The 23,510-nt window shown below is 36.2% G+C and overlaps 3 protein-coding genes across 3 annotated transcripts; 1 reads left to right on the top strand and 2 right to left on the bottom strand.

Moving 5' to 3' along the window:
• Positions 1–93: 93 nt before the first annotated feature.
• LOC117985807 (golgin-45) lies at positions 94–4,886 on the top strand. The gene is made up of 6 exons (XM_034972601.2): positions 94–248; positions 325–821; positions 1,169–1,306; positions 2,124–2,185; positions 2,804–3,179; positions 3,869–4,886. Exons 1-6 carry the CDS (start codon positions 221–223, stop codon positions 4,010–4,012), a joined length of 1,245 nt encoding a protein of 414 aa, XP_034828492.1. The 5' UTR covers positions 94–220; the 3' UTR covers positions 4,013–4,886.
• Positions 4,887–5,060: 174 nt separating this feature from the next.
• Positions 5,061–13,285, bottom strand: CREG (Cellular Repressor of E1A-stimulated Genes). Its single transcript, XM_034972611.2, has 6 exons — positions 13,106–13,285; positions 12,011–12,212; positions 10,552–10,706; positions 9,317–9,436; positions 8,136–8,217; positions 5,061–6,238 (listed from the first exon to the last, which is right to left on the bottom strand). Exons 2-6 carry the CDS (start codon positions 12,201–12,203, stop codon positions 6,072–6,074), a joined length of 717 nt encoding a protein of 238 aa, XP_034828502.1. The 5' UTR covers positions 12,204–12,212; positions 13,106–13,285; the 3' UTR covers positions 5,061–6,071.
• A 2,570-nt stretch (positions 13,286–15,855) lies between these two features.
• Positions 15,856–23,226, bottom strand: CstF64 (cleavage stimulation factor subunit 2 CstF64). The gene is given in 13 exon segments (XM_069501605.1): positions 15,856–16,077; positions 16,450–16,532; positions 16,676–16,776; positions 19,491–19,525; positions 19,527–19,589; positions 19,591–19,658; positions 19,983–20,036; positions 20,125–20,212; positions 21,263–21,356; positions 21,358–21,380; positions 22,289–22,414; positions 22,728–22,996; positions 23,085–23,226. Coding segments are annotated over 13 exon segments (1,191 nt in total). The 5' UTR covers positions 23,149–23,226; the 3' UTR covers positions 15,856–15,954.
• Positions 23,227–23,510: the final 284 nt, after the last annotated feature.

Raw genomic sequence — 23,510 nt, 5'->3', positions numbered from 1 at the left:
TTTTAGACAATCGCCCTACCGTTTTCAATGCGTTAATGACAGTAAAAATTAATGTCATGTCACTGTCACCACTGATGACGTTGACAGCCGAAGATTTTTGATTATTGGTCTGTGATTTTTGGTAACGTAATACTACTAAAATTACTGTAAAATAGAAAATAAATATATTTGTTTACTCTTTTGATTATATAATTAATTGAATATTAAAAACCCCTTAAATATGGATACTTTAATGTCCTTTAATACTAGTGAGCATTTTTCAAATACAAAAGTTAGTGTTTTCGTAAGCTATGGTTCCATGTCAATATTTACATTCTTTTACAGAAATCATGAACAAAATAAGAACTGCAGGCGATGGAATGGAGTCAGAGGATCGTGTTGATGAGAATACGCAGGACAATAAAGCTCCAACAATCGTGAAAAGTAATAGCAAAACAGCCTTACTGCCTGGTCGCCTTGTGCAAATATATCCTTCTAAATTCGTCACTCCAGAGAAGAAAAGCTCTCACATATATTCAAAAACCCCTAAATTCGTTCCTTATGAACCTTATCCCGGTGCTGTTAAGCCGATGACACTGCATTCTGCTTCTAAGAGCAAAAAATCCAAGAATCATATGGACATAAACAAATTAGTATCCCAAATGTCACAAATGGACACAAATATTAACGAATTCAAACCAAGGAATAAACTCACGTCGTGCAGTGAAAAATCTGAAGGTGAACCTATCAATACAAATGTTGATAAAGAAATGCAAAAGAAAATTGATGAATTGACAGTGGAAAATGAAAGTTTAAAGGAGCAACTTAAACAACAAGCGCAGGTGATTACTTTATGTTAACTTTTGTCTTGGATATTAGAAAACCATTGAAAAAAATTGCCATTCTTTGTAATATAAATACCCTGTGAAAAGATAGTCTCATTTTTAAACAAGCTGAATTAGTTTTGTTTAAATTTGGAGTATGCCCCACTTACTCATATTATGAATGAACCATCCTGTCCCGTTAGCACTTCCGATAATGTACCTTTTTACTGATATTGCTTATTGTTATTTTAATGGGTAACAACCTTCAGTAATGAGACATGATGCAGAGATTTTTAATCTAATGAAGCAATATAATACTTATACTAATACTAATAATTTAACAACAAAATAACAATGTATTGCAGGTAAATAAGGAATTAAAGACAATGCTGGTGGCATCGATGGGCGAGGACCTTGAGTTCCAAGTTCATTCACTGAACGAGGACAAAAAGCACTTGGCAAATGCTTTAGTGAACTCTGCCCAACATTTGTCAACCCATCAGGTATTATTTAAGCAGATTAATTTATTATTTAGTAGTCTAGTTTAGAATGTAGGTAGGTATCCAAATATCTCAAATTTATTTGGATTAATGATTATTGTAAATTAACTGGAGGCATTTTTATTTTATCCCACTAACTTCATTCCACCTGCTGGTCGATTGCAAACTTGATTGGTTGAATTCATGGTATTTTTGTTGCAACAATTCATTGCAGCTGTATGAAATATGACCTATGACAAGAATATAATTTAATAATCTTGAACTGGAATTGTAACTTTAAATAACTATGTATCGAAGTTTAGAATGACATAATATTATGATTTATATATAATGTACAAATGTACAAATGTTATATTTTGCAATGCCCTGACGGGGCTTCATGTTGTCATATTATATATGTTATGATGTAAGACATGAATGCAAATAAATAAAGAATAAAGAATAATATTATTAGTTAAAATGCTATTCTAGATCACAATTAACAAGTTGCCCCATGTGGTTTATTGAGCAAGCATATTATATCATTGCAGGGTGGTGCATCTTGTGTTATAAGTCCCGCAAATTGCTATTGCGCTGGAACCATGTCTCATTAAGATCAAAATGACGTCATTTTGACGTCAGCCGAAATAAAAATATACCATCAGCTCGAAACTTCAGTCTAGTGCTGACGTCACTAAAATGGCGGCCACGCGAATTGGCAATTCGCGGGATTGTCCTGTAGAAAGCTGGTTTTACAATAATATTGCACAATGATAATTAGACATAATATGTGGGCCATCTAATAACTATTTCAATTGATCTTCCATTTCTTTATTTTTAGGAGCAAACAGAATGGCTTGCAGGTCAATGTGAGGTTTGGAGGAGCAAATTTTTAGCTAGCAGGTATACCCATAGTTTTATGTATCTTTTGTTTTCCTGTAAAAGTATTATTCATGTGTTTTTAAATATGTACTGTGTATTCTCGACCATAAAACTGCTTTACCATTTTTGACAACACTTGCAGTATCAAAATTTCACAAAGCTCACATTTTTACAAACATTATGTAGGTAGATCTTGTAAGCAAAAGTGGACATTGTAGTTTTATGACGTGCAAACAACACTAATGATGAAGATGGTAAAGCAATTATTTAGATTTATAGAATTTATAGAATCTGGTTATCCTTAGCCACAACACAGATCTAGAAATCTAGCTAGGATAGCCAGTTCTTGATCTTGCAACATTTTTAATTTGTATAATATACTTTATAAGCACTCTTAAGTGTTGATGGTTTGAAATCAATCACTTTATAAAACAAATGAAGTACTGAAAATAAACGTTTTATTATTACTTATTTAAAAAAATTATGTAAAATGTAACATCTGCCATTTGTGATGTTGTGGCATGTGGATGTGTGAATCAATGTGCGCATCTAAATGTGTTGACTGCTCAATGCCAGCGAATTTGACGCTTTGCGTTTCTTCAAGCCTAACACTACTCATATATAATTATTTATTCCCAGCTTAATGATTGAAGAACTAGCGCTGTGTAAAAAGATTCTCAACGAGAAAACAGTGACTTTACAGCAGGCAATAAAGCAATTACTAGACGAAAAGTGCAGAGAGAGGGATATGTTGACTTGTACATATAAAAACCTGTACAGCCTTCATGAGAACTGGCTTGAGGGTGTTGCCATATCAGAATATTCAGGCAAACATAGCCGACCGATTGGTAAACTCAATTTTACCACAACAATGCCCCATTCGGCGAACGTCCTTGATTTGGCGTCAATAAATTTAAAACTATCCGAGAATATAAGCAGTAGGCTAGAGAAACAAGATATAAGTCATTTGGATACATTAACAACAGCTACTGAAGCAGAAACGAATGCCGAAACGGTAAGTTGATATGCCATATCGTTATTACATATTATCATATTGTTACATATTGTTGTTATAGTAAAAAATAACCTCAAGGGTACTTATGTATTAAATTCATAGAATTTTAAGTCTAGTAAAAATCTTAGGCATGTGTTTTTACTATGAACAAAGTCTAAAGAAAAAAGATACACTGAGCTCTTAATAAATTAAAAGGTAGAAAATAATAATATGGTTATGGTTTGTAATGGATCCTACCGTCTTTTTCTTCAGTTAATGACCATAAACCAAAATTATAACAGTCAAGGACAAAAATAATAGAGCCTCAATAGCTCAATGGTTCAAGGAGCAGACTGAATTCCGAAAGGTCAGTAGTTCAAATCCCACCCGTTGCACTATTGTCGTACCTACTCTTAGCACAAGCTTTACGCTTAGTTGGAGGAGAAAGAGGAATATTAGTTATTAGTCAAAAACTCAAAACCTATTGTTTGTCCAGTTTGAACAATGTTTTTCAAAAGTTTTCGTTTTCTTAAATTATCGGGTTCAGTCTTTAGCAAATGTGATAGATAAAATACTAGCAGATGTGGGAGCTCTGATTTACCTAAATATAAAGTATGTAACTTTCTACCAAGATTTGATCCATCAAAAGATACACAATTGCATTCATAATATTGGCATGGATTGTTTACTTAGTGTTTGTATATTTTCAGGTAATGGCAATGCCTTTTGACATAAAGAAAATGGATGAGGAACCGGTGAACGCCTTAGTCCACCGCGCTTACAACAGCAGCGGTAACGCCACTCCGCCCGTCGCGGCCTGCGTCCACTGCAACGGCAGGGTCCAGTTACTATAATGATAAACCAATGACGTCCATACATACACTGGACTCTATCTCTTTCTCTCTGCGTCGTATTCCTCATTGCTGAAGGTTGTGACCCCGTTCCATTAATTACATGACAACCTTCCTGGCTCAGATAAGTGAGAGGTCCCGGGTTCAAAAAATATTATTTTAAATATTACGCGAAAACGCTTTCCTGACAATATGCCGCCTTATACGTCATCGTGACGTTACCTGCTCGTAAACTTTGTTTGTTGACTACGAGTTTACAACTGACGTCATCAACCATTCCGCCAATCACAGTCGTTTACGATCTCGTAAAATAGACAAAAAATCATTTTCTCTGTCGATTTTCTCTTTAAAATATCTCGTATTTTTCTTAACTGACTAAATATGTAGTTGGTTTCCAAAATTCATATTCGATATGGATACCATCAATAGATTATATATTTTACATGCTACCCTACCCTACCCTACTTTCTGGTCAGGTCTGGTGGAAGACTTCGGAGGAAACACCTGTAAAGGAGGACCAAAAATATAAAAGAAATCTGCTCAAATTAGCACAACTTTTTTTTTATAAACACTCATATTTTAATGAAAATGATGACGAGGCTATATTGATTTAATGGAATCATTTCGACCACAAATGGAATGATTCACTTTTTAGTTACCTACGTATTTCCTTGTTGCAATTAATTTTATTTCATTGTAAAACATTATTTCATGAAATATACCGCTAACCATGTTTATTTAAGTTAATTTTAATTATGGGGTTTGTTATATTATTATGAGGTTAGAAATATCAATTATACAGTTATTCTTCCAAAGTTGTTATTGATGTTATTTGTAAATATGTATTAAAGAAACAATGATAATTTAAATAATTAAAGTTCTTTTCTTTCTACAAAGTCAAACCTATCTGCTCCATAATCTATACTAATATAGAGGCAAAACTTCTTAGTAGGTATGTGAGTTTGTATGTATGTAGGGGATAATCTCCAGAACTAATGAATCGATTCTAAAAATTCTTTTACGGGAAGGGCATGATTAACAGAAACAATAATCACTTTCTAAGTTTATTATAAAAATACAATCTTCTATTTTACAAAAAATTACAATCCTTGGACTTAATTTACATTGAAAGGGAATGGAAGCGAATTTCTAAAATATTCCATAGCCCCATTAATTATATCTCCACAATGTAAAGCACCAATTTCAATTTCAAGAATATTCCGGCGACTTTTTCATTTGGGCAAGTTGGTGTTAATTCGATGTGGAGATAAAAGTCTATGCTATGTAATATTTTGGAAATTCACTTCCATTCCTTTTCATCAATGTAAATTGAGCGAAGCCTGTCCAGATGAAGCGTTTTACGCGCGAGTCGACTCGCGCGTTCCTGAATACTAGAGCTACATATATGACGCGCGTTTCCTCATTCGCGCGTAAAATGCTGGTAATGAGCGAGACTCGACTCGTGCTTTCTATGCGCGAGTCGAGATACTCTGGCGCCATTAAATGGTGGTAAATTAAAACTACCTGACTATTCATAAATACTTGTAAAAAGTTTACATGAATAAAAAAACATTCTATTCTATTCTATCACTGCGTCCAGTACTACGCGCGAATCTGTAGCAAGTGAACTTTTTATAGACGAATTTGAAAAAAGAGTAACCATATGGGATATGGAATCTTCAGAATATTCAAATAGAGAAATAATACGAAGGAACTGGAAAGAAATAGACGATTTTTTTTATGAACCTGGTGATTCCGATATAATGTTATAAACATAAGTACTACGGCGTCAGTCTGTCATGTAGAATTGGATGCACGTTAAATCGTCGACTTTCTCTTCGTTTACGACGTTTCTATCGACGGTATGCAAGCCACAACACAGCCACTGTATCCGAGTCCATGTTTATAACTGAATCCCTCCCAGAGTAGGAACGCGCGTAAAACGTGATATCTGGACGCAATGAAAATTGAAACGCGAGAGTTCACTCGCGCGTAAAACGCCTCATCTGGACAGGCTCTAGAGTCACACGGCACTATGTCCGGTCCAAGCCTGGTGATGTGTTTAGGCGTTGTTGTGTAGTCTCACGCGTCTGTTGTGGTAGTCGAGCATCTCGGCGCCGGTGTAGTTGTAGGCGAGGTAGTCTCGCACGGGCACGTACTTGGCGCCGCCGAACCAATCCACCATCGCTATCTGAGCGATCTTCATCTTTGCGATGAACCAATCGTGATCTGGAAACAAGAATTCACTACACAATTTTTTTAGTATGATCATCACCATTAACCCATCGCCGGTACACTACTGAGGGTGAGGCTCTTCCCAGCATGAGAAGGGATTAGGTCATGGTCCAACGTACTCGCCAAGTGCTGATTGGCAAACCTTTGAAAACAGTATGAAGAAAGGCATTGCGGCCTTTTAGTTTCCTCACGATGTTTTCCTTCACTGTTAAAGCAAAATGATATTTACTTCGGATAGTTGAGAAGTACCTCACGAAATAGGAGGCCGCCGTTTAACCACTATAATTCCCCTTTCCTCTCCAACTAAGCGTCAAGCTTGTGCTAGGAATAGGTACGACATTATAGTGCATCGGGCGGGGTTTGAACCGTCGACCTTTTGGTTTTCAGCCCACTCCTTTACCCGTTGAGCTATTGAGGTTCAAAGTTATCTATAGTAAGCGACAGGTCAAGATGGGGACGCCCCGCGCATACCCCGATTGCTATGTCGACCTATGTACACCTACATTCATGTCCTCAACCAACCCAAGTTCTTGACCTATTAAAATGACTTGTTTTATCGTATACCTACTTATCTTCTTTTCTGTTGCTAAAGTGTCTAATATTTTTTGTGTTGAACCTAATGCCTTATCTCTAAAATTACTCCAAACCTTCCTTGTTAATATTATTTTATTTTATCTATATAATTTTTTTAAAGTGTATCTTCTAATAACAACATGGCAAGGCTAATAGTATAAACATGTTACACTTGTTAATTAAAATAGTTAAGTAGGTACCTATATCTACCTAGTACCTATTATACATAATTGGAATCTGAATACATTGTTGTCTGTCTGTCGTGTCTGTCAAGAAACGTATACGGTACTGTCAGGTAGGTAGGTCTTTTAGCACACAAAGAGGAAAATACGAAAACCGTGAATTTGTGGTAACATTACAAAAAAATATGTTCATGAACAAATAATTAGTATTTTCAACTTTTAAAGTTAGATAATATACCTACCAAGTTGGGTAACATATGAAAGGGCTTTACCTATACATTCTAAAACAGATTTGTATTTATTTTTATGCATAATAGTTTTTGATTTATCCTGCAAAATGTCGAAAAAATACGACTGTAGTACGGAACCCTCCGTGTACAAGTCTGACTCGTACTTGACCGGTTTTTTAAATGTAGGTACATCTAGTCTAAAAAGCAATCACTTAACCAGAGATAAGTAGGTAATAATAACAACTATACACTTACGATTCAATAAGAATATTTTAAGAGACCTTGCGACTACAAGTCAAAGGTCTTCAAGTCGCGATTTTACTTATTTTTACCTACTTGTTTTTATTTGCGCTTACGTCATGAATATGCCTTTGTTGAAATTATTGAAGGACGCGTATCGAGAATATTTAAAAACCGGTCTTGTGCGACTCAGACTCGCACACGAAGGGTTCCGAACCATCATACAAGAAGTAACACTTTTTAATTTTCATGGCGGCCCTTTTGAAATTTTTATTACAGTGCGACAAGGTTCTTTTGGAAAATCGGAACTAACGTTGCGTTCTTGTTTGAATAGTCTAAGCCTTTGTTCTTCAACAGCGCCCCCTGTTAATGTCATTTAAGAGCCAAAAGAGTCTTGTCGGACTGTACTTGTTGAGAACATAATACCTATTATCTAATAGTTGACATTGAAAAGATCATTTGCTCGCTTTGATATTATTTAAACTCCTACGTCACTCTAGTCTACGCTATCTGACCACTGAGCCATTGTGACTTTTCAAAGTTGATGAAAAATAATTCATACCTAATACCTAATAATATACCTAATAGGTACAATATAAGTATGTATTAGTATGGATGTAGCGGGAAGCATACTACTCAACTAGGTAAATATAATTCGTAACGAACCTGGTGGGAAGTCAGCCATAGCCGGATGTCTTTCAAACAACGCCGCCTTAGAGAACAAGTACTCCGGGGTGCCCTCTTTGATCTGCAAATATCAGTCATTATTCAATATACTTAGCATTGTCCTATTATCTATTATTCCTAAGCTCGAGTAATCAATAAGACGCAAGCAGACACCCAATGCACGGTGTTTAAGACTTTTCTTACCGTCAATATTTATTTATTTATTTTAAAGAATATTTGCCATGTTAAATGACTATTAATATTCCCCTTTCCTCTCCAACTAAGCGTAAAGCTTGTGCTAGGGTAGGTACGACAATAGTGCAACGGGCGGGGTTTGAACCGTCGACCTTTCGGTTTTCAGTCCACTCCTTTACCCGTTGAGCTATTGAGGCTCTGAGGCTTGAGAGCTATTTCAAGCCTCAGAGCCTCAATAGCTCAACGGGTAAAGGAGTCATAGTGTCGCTCTCTGCATCATAATCCTTATTGCTGGGGGTCGTGGCCACTTTGCATTATTCATACAAATGTGCGAATGATCTAACCGGGAATCGAACTCGAGTGCACTCGCTCTGAGGTTGCAAAGGAAACCAGATATCAAGCGCGCACTACTACAGAAAGTTATCGAATAGGTGTAGGTACCTACATAATAATTTAATATGAAATCACTGTTTAATTAATGACTCGCTAAGATTACATTTATCTATGTTATTACTTCGATAAAGGCGATAACATATACGTGCACTTATTTTGGTATTACTATTGTAATCTGAAAATTGTAAATATACTTACCTACCCTAATTATTTATGAAATATATTGATTTCATTTAATACCTAAGTACCCCTACATGAAACTCGCGCACGAAATGTTCCGTACAATCGTACAAGAAATAACACTTTTTAATTTTTTTAAACTTTCATGACGGCATAGCGGCAATAGAAATACACATTCTGTGAAAATATCATATCTATCTATAACGGCTCATGAGATACAGCTCGCTGGCAGACAGACGGATGGACGGGTACCGGAGTCTTAGAGGGTCCCGTTGGCACCCTTCGGGTAGGGAACCCTATACAAACATTAAAAATGTATAGTGCGCGCAAAACAAGTAGGTATTTAATCTAATCTGTAGGCTCTGCATGTGGAGTACCTAAGACCTACCTAGGTCATGAATAGATATATTTACCTTCTTCATCTTTCCTGACAGCATAAGTCTAGTGCATCTTGGGTCTTCGGGATCATATTTCTGGTTTTCACAATACCTCGTTTCTTCGAGTGATACTAAAATTGTGGCGCGACTATTTTTCTGAAAAATACATTTATTTCAGTGACCAGAACGCTTGCAAAAACGAAGACAGGTGATTACTGATATGATACCACAAAAAAACGCGAAAAATAATAATAAAAAACCTTAATTTCGTAAAAGTTTACGATATATTGAAAATAAAAAATCTGACTGACACTAGAGGTCAACGAACGAGGTCACTCGGAGTAAGTACCCCAGTCGGAGTCAAAGCCGCGTCGTAGACGAGGCATTGACCCGAGTTTTTCACGGTATACATTGCGGGTTTGAATACTACAAAACGAGGCAAATGGTTATTGGTATTGGATTGTGTTTAGGTAGTATAACAATAACGCTAAGTTTTTGCCTGCGTTCTGGTTACACCCTGATATACCTACATGGAAGTAGGTTGGTTACTTAATCAAAGAATAATAGAGCAAGATAATAGATTAGAGTTTTATCGTACCTTTAGCAGCTGATAGCTTTAAATGGGCCCTTGGTCCAAGTTAGCAATATATGAACGTTAAAGCTTATGTACCTTTGTAAAGACTACTACTCTATCCCACACATTTGGTACTCGGACAATAAGGCAGATCTGGCGCTACGGGGATCTTTCTATAATAATTGTTTGAACTTAAATAGTGGACTCATAGACCATTACGATGGGGTGATCATGATGATGATAATATTTATGTCGGTTATACAACTTATTAAAAAAACGGAGTCGATAGTTATAGGTTTTTTGATGTTAACAATTGGGGTTTTAATTGATAGATGAAAATGTGGACTTCATTTCATCATCATCATCATCATGAACAACCCATCACCGGCTCACTACAGAGCGCGGGTCTCCTCTACGAGTGAAAAGAGTTTTGGCCATAGTCTACCACGCTGGCCATGTGCGGATTGGTAGACTTCACACACCTTTGAGAACATTATGGAGAACTCTCAGGCATGCAGGTTTCCTCACGATGTTTTCTTTCACCGTTAAAGCAAGTGATATTTAATTAATTAAAACGCACATAACTCCGAAAAGTTAGAGGTGCGTGCCCGGGATCGAACCCCTGACCTCCGATTAGAAGGCAGACGTCCTAACCACTAGGCTATCACAGCTTATAAGCTGGACTTCATTTACTTACCGATAAATCTCGTGCGGTGAAGTCCAAAGGCGACATGTAAAAATACGGAATCCCTGTGGAGTTCGCCAAGGACCCGTCCACGACTGACTTCACGTTAGAAAAGGGAAACCCTTCGATAGCTGGTAGAATCGATATTGTTGCTATCGATGCCCAATCTGTACAATAGTTTAAAAATTGCTTTAAAATTAGTTACTTGCCGGTATTTAATAGTATCAATTCTTAACATTCCTCCACGCGTTTCTGAGAAGTTTTGACAGACAGACAGATACACAGAGAGACAGACAACGAAGTTCTCCTATAAGAGATCCTTCTTCCGTTTTCAAGTAGGCTACGTAACCCTAAAAATTATCAAAATTCAAAAGTAGGTAAAGGAGGGAGAGGCGATGAAACAAGTCTTCTGAAGGAGGTAGCCCATTTAAAAACATGGGCTGGAAGCTAGGACAGATAAGATTGCGTGAAAATGGAGGCTCAGTAAACAAAATTTTTTAGTCATATTTTCCATAGCGAGACCAATAATTAATCTAAGTATGATAATTATCCAATCAAGACTACTTCTGTACTAACGACGTGAAGTACTTAAAACTAGTTTTTGCAGTTAAAAGTAGTTTTGACCAGAGTTTTGACTGCAGTGTTGTCACTTTATTAAGGGTTCGGCGGCGCAAGACTGTGGCGTCTGGAAATCCCTACAAGAGATCAGTGAACGTCTATCAGTTGACGACAAGTTTTAGTTTAGCTGTTGGAGGAGAAAGAAAATACTACTCATGTTAAATTTAATATGCCAATTGCCAACATGTGTTTTTTAAAAGATATACAAGCTGTTAAGTAGTTATAATACGTAAAAAAACTCCTCACGCGCCATTTTAACTTTTTGTGAAAAGTAGGTCAAATTCAGTCCTTATTTTAAAAGTGAACCGTACTTTTGACATGACAGGTGACCCATAGAGTTAAAATGGCTCGTGAGAAGACATTTTGTACGGACTCTAAACGCAAAGACAGGATCCGTCGCGTCGTCACAATAAAAAGCCTAAAAACTAAAAAGTAAAAATAAAACACTTCCTCAATTTCAAAGTCAACCAGTTACAAACTTGTTATGGATATAATACCTACGTATGGCCACGACAGAAAATACCTTTGCAACGCTAAAATGCAAAACTGTTGTGCACCTTTATTTACATCGTAATAATTTAGAACTTCTATCTAACGCCCAATGGAGATCCGACTCCAAGTCGCTCAGCGTGATATGAAAGGTGCTTTACTTAGAATTTCTTTGAAGGATAGTCCAAAAAAATCGGTCAAGTGTGAGTCAGACTCGCACACGAAGCGTTCCGTACCATCGTACAAGAAATAACACTTTTTAGGGTTCCGTACCCCAAAAGGAAAAACGGAACCCTTATAGGATCACGTTGTTGTCTGTCTGTCTGTCTGCCAAGAAACTATGAGTATCTAAGTACCTACTTACCACAGTTGTGTAAAACGTATCTCGCCATTGCGACCAGTTTGTTATGATCGGGAGGGCCGCGCATTCTGTGATGGGGTTTATGCGTTACTATATCATTAGTTCCCGTCCATCTCGTTTGAAGCTTGTCGTGGTATGACGGCGAACATTCTCCAATGTACATAAGTGTCAAGGATATGAACAATAATCTCCACATTTTTTCAATCTATAAAATTAAAAAGTTCAATAATGGCCATTTTCAAAATATTTAAATGACCTCTGGTTGCAGTGAAATACCTAGGTACTACCCTAGTATTAATAACAAAACTTCCTGAATCTACCTACAAAAAAAATTATGTAGGTAGATTAAGGAAGTCTTAAGTAGCTCAACTTCAAAGGGCGGATACCTACAGCTTCATTACAAAGTCGTAGGTTTGAAATCGCACCAAAATTACATACCTACACGCTCGTAACTTAGATAGGTAAGTAGTAAGTCACGAGCGTTAGTTACTAAACTAGGTTTAAATTAAACTAACACTAAACAGGAAAAGCGCAATTACCTACCTTAAAATGACCAAAGTGTGACTAAATAAAAATACTTAATGAGTAGATAGATATTACAGTTAAGTTTCCTCAAATCCAATAATTAAATATTGTTTAAATAAAATATTTATTAAAAAAACCCTCCATTAAAAACTTAGGAAATTACGAACATTTTTATCTATAACACGAGCCATAAATAAATATTTTACATTTCAGCGCCAAGTGTTATTAAAAATAGTCATGATTAAATTAAAAATAGTCAAGCGCCAAGCGCTAAATTAAAAATAGTCATGATTAATATTATACAAACCTATTTGTGTTCATAAAACGAGTCTATATAATATTAATTCGTTGTTCCGAATTAAATAATAATTATTAATTAAGTACCTACTTACTTAGGTACCATAAGTAAACAAATAAAGGTTCCTAAATAATAACTGAATCATAATACGCAATATTAGGTATAAAATATGTATTAGTAATACTTAATATTAATAAATTCCGAAAGAAGTCGCAAAATCAAAATAGTATGTACTTATTAAAAACTTAGTAATAAAATTATAGGTAAGTACTTACATTTTTACGAGTGACAAGAAAAAAATATCACAATAAAATCACAGGAAAGGGAAATTACAACAAAACGCGCTCCCGATTTCACCAACGGAAGTACGCGAGCGCGCCAAAGTACTAAATGACGCGAAATTATTTTGTTTTCCGAATGGGGAATATTTTTCAATTTTCACCAATGCCGTTGTCACTGTCAGCCACCTATCAGTATGATATTGTCTATGATGTCAAGTGTTTCCACTTACGATTTTGGTTTTACCCTTTTTCTGTAGAAATCCACAATAAATTACCCTTTAAAAATTCAAAATACCCTGATTTATGGCGCATTATTATTAAGTTTTAGCAATCAACATCATTAATTCACGTTTTCAATAACATCCTCCTAAATCCTGAGTCTTGTGTAATACGAAGAAGGTGTTTGATTATCATTTTCTTTAAATTTTGAATTGTTATAATAATAACTCTAAAATTAATAATAACTTTGTTTTTTAAGTGTATCCTGTATTCTTACTCTCTGTAAATCTATTAATAATAAAGTTATTTTAAATTAAATTAAATTAACTAGCTAATTAGTAGAAATATTTTATACCTTTAAAAATGTGCTTATATACTCGTACTTAATGATTCATTCTGCCCTTTTGAGCTTATCCTCTTTGATGAACCTAAAAAACTGGCCAAGTAAGAGTCAGGCCTCGGTCTTTTAGGGTTCCGGGCACCGTGAAAGAAACCCCCAAACAATGTTCATTAGTTTTGATCACAGCTTACAAACTACTTTATAAAATTGTTGTTCTCAGTATTTATTGCTTAAATATCATAGTAATAATTAATATGGTACCTACATAATATACCGAAATTTCATATTGTTAGTTAACAACTATTTAGTTTAGTTTTAGACCGCGTCACAAAAATGCTCTAAAACTGATGACTTTGACAGCCCCCCATTTCTTATTTCTTGAGATAAAAAAGAATGAAAAATATATTCGTGCTCTACTCAATGAGCTCTAAACAATGGTACTCCACATGCTAGAATAAGAAATAAACATTTTTAGCTCCTGTTTCATGTATTGAATTATTTTTCAAGAGAAGTGCCCTTGAAAAATACTTCAAATGAATTTCTAATTTTTTTTTAAATTTATAATTTGGGTCATCGTTCTACATCAAAATGGCAAAATTTCAGGTCTGTAGCTCATTTCGTCTACGAGCTAGACCTGTGACATGCGGACTGATAGAGAGACAGCAGAGTGACATCAATACCTCTTTTTTACCTTTTGTGTACGGAACCCTAAAAATAGAAAATATACAGGATGGATATGAGAAATAGGGTTAACATATGAAATTCAATTTTACCTCAAATTACCCTAAATCCCTGTCTACAAAAAAATTCTAGCCTAATATTAGTCGTTTCACCCTTAAATAGGGCTAAATCCCAAAAACTGGAAACACTGTAACATATAATGCGTGCATGTTGAGAGCGGTTCAAAGCTGAAACCGAATGATGACGAGTTTACACTAGTACGAAATAAAAAACGAAAGCATTATAATAATTTGCGAGGAACGTTGGAAACAACGGGCAAGATTCGCGTAGCTGAATCACAATGTTCTATCTACGTTTCTAGAGTAATGAAGTCCGTCTCTGTAGCTGATATTATTGACCATATTAAGGATAGGGGCGAACAATGCAGCCAAGTTGAGATGCTCAAACAATTTAACGAAACATCATTCAATTCATTTAAAATAACAATACCGACGAGTAAAATAAACACGTTTTTGGATACTAACTTCTGGCCCGCTGGTTTAGTTTACCGTCGATACCGACAACGTCGAAATCCCGCCGTCTATACACAACCCCATAATGAACAGAGCAAATAAACTACTTACGGTCATGTGATATACCTACTACCTATTGTCATTCAGTTATTTATTTTTATTGTATTTTAGTTTTAAGTTTATATAATATTGTATTGGGTTTATACCTTTAAATAAAGAATAATAATAATAATAAATATAGCTACATACTCTGTGCTCGTTACTGCTCTGGCTTCTAGCTTTTTAAGCATAATATGGTCATCACTGGGTAGTCATAAACTATAGAAGCTAGCGTTATTTAATTTTTGTCAGCGGCGCGAAGACGAACTGGAAAATCAGCCAAATCACATTGAACTTCTCAAGAAATAAACGAGTTTTGCGCTGATTCAATACAAAATACCTCAAAGGAACCCCTATAGGATTATTTCATTCTGTCTGTCAAAAAATTAAAGATTTGTTCCAGATAAAATTAGTTAACTAAATTACATCAAGATGGCACTGTCCGGCATTGACTTGCACATTTTTATTACACTCGTTTAAAGTTTTTTTTAATATGTAGGCACAGATATAACGCGTAAAATTAACTCCTCACGCGCCATTTTAACTTTTTAAGTCAAACTTATGTCAAAAGTGCGATTTTAGTCCTTATTTTAAGGTGAACCCTAGTAGTACTTGCAAATTCTTTGGTGAACCCCAAAGAATTTGCAAGTACTACTACGTAGGTGAACCCACAGTGAACCGTACTTTTGACAAGACAGTTGACCCATGAGGTAAAATGGCGCGTAAAGTCATTTTGTACGGACTATAATACCCATAGGCTTAGAATGTACAAAGAATTCTAAGCCTATGATAATACTTATGCACGTATTTAATTGATTATTCATCCGTATATAACACGACATACAAATTAAGGATAGAATAAGTAAGTACCTACCTACAAATCAAATTAAAACTCGAGGTCAAAAAGAAATTTTATTTAAGTCTAAGGATTATATTTTGTAGCTCAAATCATAATTTTATCATTAATACATTCACTTCGATAAAATAATAATTTAGCGTTGTTGAGTACTTTTTGCAATTTGTTCTTTGAGCATAAGAATACTTGCACGCTGTTCAGGGGGAAGCAGTGCTATTTGTTCATCTGACAACTGCAACACTTGCATAATCAAGGCGGCCTGAGAAAGAGAAATTTTGGTACCTAATTATAAATTATTCATATAAGGCCGCAATCACACTTGTAAGTTTGCTCACGTAAGTAGCTTACATGATTAACTTACGACTTTACTAATGTAAACACTCTGTTATTTACCTTAGAAAAGTTGTCAATCGTCACGGGTAACATTGTAAACGTGTCAAACACGGTAAATGGGCGGCTCAAAGGAAATATAACAATGTTACCCGTGTCTACTGTAATATATTGTAGTTTTATTTTTAATTATTTGAATAAAGAATGTGAAAGTAAGGAATGTGTTTTCTTTTTTGAGAACTGTATAGGAATTTTTAGAATTTGAATAGAGAATGGAAACATTTGAATTTAGTAAACCCACCTTTTCTTGGTCCGAGGCACCGGATGGAATACCTTGTATGGTTCTTGCTTGGGCCATACTTGGCATACCCGGCGGCAATTGTTCTGAAGAAAAAACAACAATTGCATGTTACATGTTACTTTTTTGTGTCTTTTCTTTTTGGTGTACAATAAAGAATATTAAACTAAACTAAACAGAGAGAGAGAGAGAGAGAGAAAAAACATAGGGTAAGGCTGGCAACACTCACGTGTGGGCATCTTGGCCTGGTTGCGCGGATCGTTGGAACGCACGCGCGGGTCACTGTTGAATCCTTGCATACCCGCCAGACGCGGATCCCGAGGGAATGAACTGGATAGATGAAAAAACCAGTATTATTGACCGGTACATACTAGGGAAATAGACCGAGGCCTAGAGGGCCAGTTTAAAACAATAAACCAGTTACATGCAGCAGTCATCATCATCAGTGCATCAGTGTCATCTTTTTGAGATATAAAAAATAATGTGCTGTAAAAAAAAATTACCAGCTACGCGATTGCGGTACAATGACAGCTACAATGCTCCACTGTACAATGATCGCAATCACCTCTGATTGGTTGAGGCTCACTCACTATTGGCTACAATAATGCATTGTTGCAACAATAATCCCATAAATTCAGCACATCAATATAATAAAACCACAAATAATGATTGATGCAGGTTTTTCGGAATCAACCAGCAGTCATGTGCATCACTGTCTATCTTTTTCCTTTAGTCTGACTTGAGATATAGAACAATAGATAATAACATGAATACCATTAATGAACGATTCAAAAGAAATATTAAAGACTGTTTGACTGAGTTTTTGAGTTTTATGAAAAAACAGTACTTAATAGAAACTAAGTTTAAAAACCGGCCAAGTGCGGGTCAGGCTCGCGCAATGAGGGTTCCGTACTACAGTCGTATTTTTTCGACATTTTGCACGATAATTCAAAAGCATAAAAATAAATAAAAATCTGTTTTAGAATGTACGGGTGAAGACCTTTTATATGATACCCCACTTGATATGGTCACTCACTTCGAAAGTTGAAAATACTAATTATTAGTTCATGACCACAATTTAAATTTTATTGTGTGATCTAACCCTAAATTCACGGTTTTCAGATTTTTCCCCTAATGTCAGCTATAAGATCTACCTACCTGCCAAATCTCATGATTCTAGGTCAACGGGAAGTACCCTGTAGGTTTCTTGACAGACAGACAGACAGACAGACAGACAGACAGACAGACGGACAGACAGACAGACAGACAGACTGACTGACAGACAGACAACAAAGTGATCCTATAAGGGTTCCGTTATTCCTTTTGAGGTACGGAACCCTAAAAATTAATCTCATTAGAGAAATTCTCTTAGAATAAATCTTATTAGATTATTATAAACTCGAATCAAGCTATGCACAATGTATAGTACGCGACATGTCGAGATGGCAATCGGGAAGGGAACGCCCCGCACACCTGCACAGCCCCCGCGCTTACCCGGTGCGGGCGAGCGCAAGTGACGTGCGGGTGTGCGGGCGTATCCCGCGTCATATCCCAATTGCCAACTCAACCTGTCGCAGACTATATTATGTTATTTGATAAGTTGATATAACAAATATCAACCATCCAGTAATAAATTAGTAGATATAGTACAGTAATCATATTGGTGCTTATTTGGTTGTATATAATCTCCAATCGAAATTATCAAGTATGAATACAGACAATTATCCTTTTCTACAGTGCAAATATCAATGTGACAAAGATAACACTATGTTTAGACTTGTCAATTTAGTTTAAAGATTGAGTACAACTGAATTAGCACCACTATCATCAAACGAAGGTAATCATTTACAACCTCTTACAATAAACCACTTTCTAATAGATATGAAAATTATGATTCTATACAAATAATCACTACCCCTATTATATCACTACCCCTAATTATAAATGCGAAAGTGTGTTTGTTTGTTGGCTTGTCCTTCAATCACGTCGCAACGGATCTACGTGATTTTTTGCATGGGAATAGTTAAAGACCTTTTGAGTGCCATAGGCTACTTTTTAACTCGGAAAATCAAAGATCTCTCACGGAATTTTTCAAAAACCTAAACCCACGCGTACAATGTTCCGGGCATCAGCTAGTACCTATAGTAAAACTAAAAAAGGCAAAAATGAAATCCTTCATGCACACACAAATTTTCTAGTTGCCTCGTGCAAATGAGGTTTATTTACAGGCAAAAACATCTAGCCACAAAGGAAGGCACTTACATTTCAGATATATCCATTGTCACAGCATGACTTTAAAAATCAGACATAATATTATCAGCTATGCATACATAATTATTGTATCATAATATTATTATTATCACAGAAAAACTTTTAAAAACAGAATAATAATGTTTTTTATTTTAAAAATGTACTATGTGTTCACCATAGAAGTCTCATAATATGACATAGTAAATAATGTACATCGATCTTTAGGAGATAGCGGATTTGTAGAGCATTGTGTCTGTCCTTGAGACCGATATAACGTCATATTATAGGTATGAGTGTCAGGGACAACACTCTACAAAGCCCATATGTCATTGTAAAGGCTGATGTACATTATTTTCTGCCGTGTACTGTAATTGTATAATATGCAATATTATGAGACTTCTGAGGTATGCTACTTACATCAACTACTCTTGACTGTGTTACATTGTCATATTGTGGTTGAGCACATTATCTTGAGTTTTATCAAAATCCAGCAAATGTTGAAGATTTTACACCTGTCGCGCATGTCTGCAGCAAGCGTGCATTCCATGTACTTACGCCCACAAAAATGAATCTGTGTAGCTTTAGTTGCATCACAGCATACACGCTACTTAACTCTGGATGAGGCGGTTGTAGCATTACATTAAACGAGGAAATCCGTCGGAGAAGCCTAAGTAACCACATAGCCAAGATTAGTAAAGCTGAAGTGGCAACGGGTAGGCCATGAACCAATGACCGTAGACACAGTATGGGTGATTATGGATCATGATTTTTATGATGGATGGTGCATAACATACTTGTCCTGCGGCGGCTGCACGAGCGGCGGCGGCTGGCACGGGGTGCGGCAATGGGCGGTAGGCTGCAGCATAGTCCTGGTCCAGCAGCGCCACGGGCGCAGGGCGCGCGGGCATTGCGCAGGTCCACGTCCATGTTCTGCTGCATCGCCATGGGCGGACGATTCGTAGCTGCGGCTGGTAGGGGTTTGGAATGAGTTCCACTGATTGAGATCAAGTACCCTTATCATACATGCAAAAGTGTGTTTGTTTGTTAGTTTTTTCCTTCAATCACGTCGCAACGGGGGCAACGGCTTGACGTGATTTTTGGCATGGTTATAGATGAGACCTCGAGAGTGTCATAGGCCACCTTTTTATCCCGGAAAATTATAGAGTTCCCACGGACTTTTTGAAAAAAACCTAATTCCAAGCGAGTGAAGTCGTGGGCATCAGCTAGTTTTCTATAAATATTTCAAAGTGTATATTTATATTAACAATATTATAACAAATACTTACGAACATATTGATTTTGAGGAGGTGGTGGATTATTTAACATAGTAGGCTGTTGACCTAGAACAAAGAATTATTATTAAAAGAATTATTCGCTTGGAATTTGCGAATTATAAAATGGGTGAAGCTGAACTTGAAATAGTTAAACATACCTTGTGATTGCTTGGGATGTAAGGATTAGACGGAGGCTTATCTCCTGGTTGCAGCACCGGCGGCACTGGGTTGCTAGGATGCAGCTATGGTCTGTGCATAACAAGATATAAATCAAGTACAAACAGAACTCTCTTATTTAACAACCAAACTCTATTAAAATATTGCATGTCAACTATAATTATAACATGGGGTTATTCAAGGGGCGGACCAACAAATTCCTAAAAGGCCGGCAACGCATCGGGCGGCTCCTATGGTGCGGCAACATTGTTCATAGGGCGGCGGTAATCACTTAACATCAGGTGACCCGCCTGCTCGCTATATACTATAAAATAATAATAATATTATAGTCAGACTTGTAGAATATATGTTGATTCATAAAATAGTTTTTGAAGACCTCCCTGGCGCATGGTAAGCGGTTCGATTCCTGGCAGGGATTTTTGAAATTTTATAATTTCTAAATTTCTGGTCTGAGTCTGGTGGGCGGCTTCGGCCGTGGCTAGTTACCACCTACCGGCAAAGCCGTGCCCCGCCAAGCTATTAGCGTTCCGGTACGATGCCGTTTGTAGAAGCCAAAGGGGCATGGTTTACTAAAACTGCCTACCCCTTCTAGGTTAGCCCGCTTCCATCTTAGCGGCAATCGTCACTTACCACCAGGTGAGATTGCAGTCAAGGCCTAACTTGTATCTGAATAAAATAAAAATAAATAGTTGCCATCTAGCTGGCTTATTTTTGACACAACTCTACTAAATTGGCTAGCATTCGTCGAAACTTGAAATAGTTAAAGAAATGTCTTGTTGTACGAACCTTCTGGATACCTATTTGACAAAAAGTTATAGAATTTTGGACATGTTAGATGGCAGGCTTCACTGTGAACAGCTATGTGGATGTTGAAACCTTACAATGGGGAGATTCTCTTGTACACAATCTCTAAAACTAAACTAAATTTAAACAGGTCTAAATCTAGTGCTATCCTTTCCGCAAGCAACATTATGGAAGGGATAGCAATACTTATTTTAGTTTAGTTTAGAGTTTGTGTACAACGGAAATTAGCCACAGTATCACACAAATAATTTATTAAATTAAATTTAGAATCATGTTACTTCATATAAACATTTATTATTTATAACTTCAACTAATATACTTACAACAGCAGTGGCGGGATCAACGCTCCTCATGATGACCTGTGCTTGTAACAATGCCTATGCCAACTGTGGATTTGTAGTAGCTGTTTCTCGCTTCAGTTGGATTATTCTGCAGAATGTACAATTTTGTGGATAAACACTATTGTACAGTACGACGGCCGAAAGTAATGTACATCGACCTTTAGACAGAGATAGCAAATTTGTAGAGCACTGTCTCTGTCGTTGAGACCGACAAAACGTCATATATGTATGAGTGACAGAGACAACGCTCTACAAAAACCGAAATGTCATTCTAAAGGCCCGATATACATTTACTTTCAGCCGTGTACTGGTAGTACTAAACTGTGGTAGCTGAAATATTTTTAGTGAGTAATCTATATGTCATATCAAAGGACTAAACTGACAGAGGACATATCAATGTAAGCTACAGCTTAAAAGCGATGTCTAGAAACTTGAGATTTGCACATTAGTTTTGTCTAAACCTAGACTTCCTAGATACCTAGTTGAAATGAAATTTTTGTGTTTTTAAAAATAGGTTGCCTTCACACTAAAATTGTGTCCCAGAAACCCTGAAGTAAGTTTGAAAAAGTTTGAGGTGGTCAATTAGTTAATAATTAATCTTCTTTTTTAAAAGAAATATTGAAAACTAGCTTATGCTCACGCCTTCGTCTGCAGGACTACACAAATCTTCAAAACCCCTAATTCACCCCCTTAGGGATTGAATTTTCAAAAATCCTTTCTTAGCAGATGCCTACGTCATAATAGCTATCTTCATGCCAAATTTCAGCCCGATCCGTCCAGTAGTTTGAGCTGTGCGTTGATAGATCAGTCAGTCAATCAATCAGTCACCTTTTCCTTTTATATATTTAGATAATTAATCTTTAATCATACAAAACTGTAATTAAAATTGCCACTTGTCTCTTATACATCATTGTATGGTGAAGCAAGGTAGCTATTTGACAGCTGATTGTTTGACTGCCTATACGTGCCTACTCTTAGATTGGAAATCATATTTACCTGTATGCAGAGTTTCATTTGTTTCATCAGCTCAAACATCTGCTCTGGTGGCAATGTTGCAACTGCTTTACTTATAGCTTCTGGAGCTTTTTCAGGTTCTACAGGCTCACCATAAGGATTTTCAACCTATAAATTAATATATGCATAGGTATCTAATAAGTATTAGAATGGTGTAGTAAATGTTATAGTCCAAAGCTAGAATTCTGGCACATTCCCATCCCCAGGAATACCTAGTGTACATAGTTCAAACCCTAAACTTTGGCTACAGTCGAATGAGTTTTTAAGCCAATCTAGAAGTGCCTGAATTCCTAATACAAAGTACTTGCTTTGGACTACGTAATCCTAAATTTGTATTTGAATGTGTTTAGAATAAAACTTTTGTGACTTTATTGTTTGTTGTTGATTTAAAGTAGCAGTTTAACTCTTTGATGATACTTACTTGTGGCCCTTGCATGAGTGCTTGCATTTCCATCCTCGACTTCTCAGTACAAGCATTGTCAACTCTGAGGGAACGGCCACCGATTTCATATCCATTGAGATTCCTCATAGCGCTGAGCGCGGTTTCCTGATCTTTGTATTCACAGAAACCATAACCTTTAGGTTTGCCGGTCTCGCGATCAAACACCAATTTAAACGATAAAACGGGACCGACTTCACTAAATATGTCTTTCAACTTCTCCTCAGTGGCTTCGTATGGTATATTTCCAACTGAAAAACGAAGATACATGTATTTTTAGTACGTTTTTGCCGCTGTTTAAAAGTTCAACACAACGCTAGTGTTTTTAAAACAACTTACCGAAAACAGATCTCATGGATTTGTCCATGATACTCTGTTCCTCTTTTTCTTTGCTTTTATCCATTTTTGTAGGAAAATAGTTAGACTTTTGAACACCAATTTAGAAAACAGTAAATATCAGTAAATATAAACCACATATAAATTATAAACCAAAGAGTATTATAATATACAGTTATAAACTTTTTTTTTTTTTTTTTTATTTATTTTCCGGCCCTGGATAACAGTCTTTTAAGGCCTCAGTTATAAACTAATACCATAATACCAAAGAGAATAATCACTACCCACAGAGTACATTATATATACTTCACTACCTACGTTTTATCCAATAACCACATATAGTAGATAATCTATGAACCACACTATCACTGAATCAGTAATCACAATCACAGAACGAACACTACTACCACAGAACACTGCCAGTATTAT

Source organism: Maniola hyperantus, chromosome 10 (genome assembly GCF_902806685.2).
Source record: "Maniola hyperantus chromosome 10, iAphHyp1.2, whole genome shotgun sequence".
NCBI classification, from domain to species: domain Eukaryota; kingdom Metazoa; phylum Arthropoda; class Insecta; order Lepidoptera; family Nymphalidae; genus Maniola; species Maniola hyperantus.
Note: the sequence above shows the minus strand (reverse complement) of the source record. Positions and strands in the feature narration are given on the sequence as shown.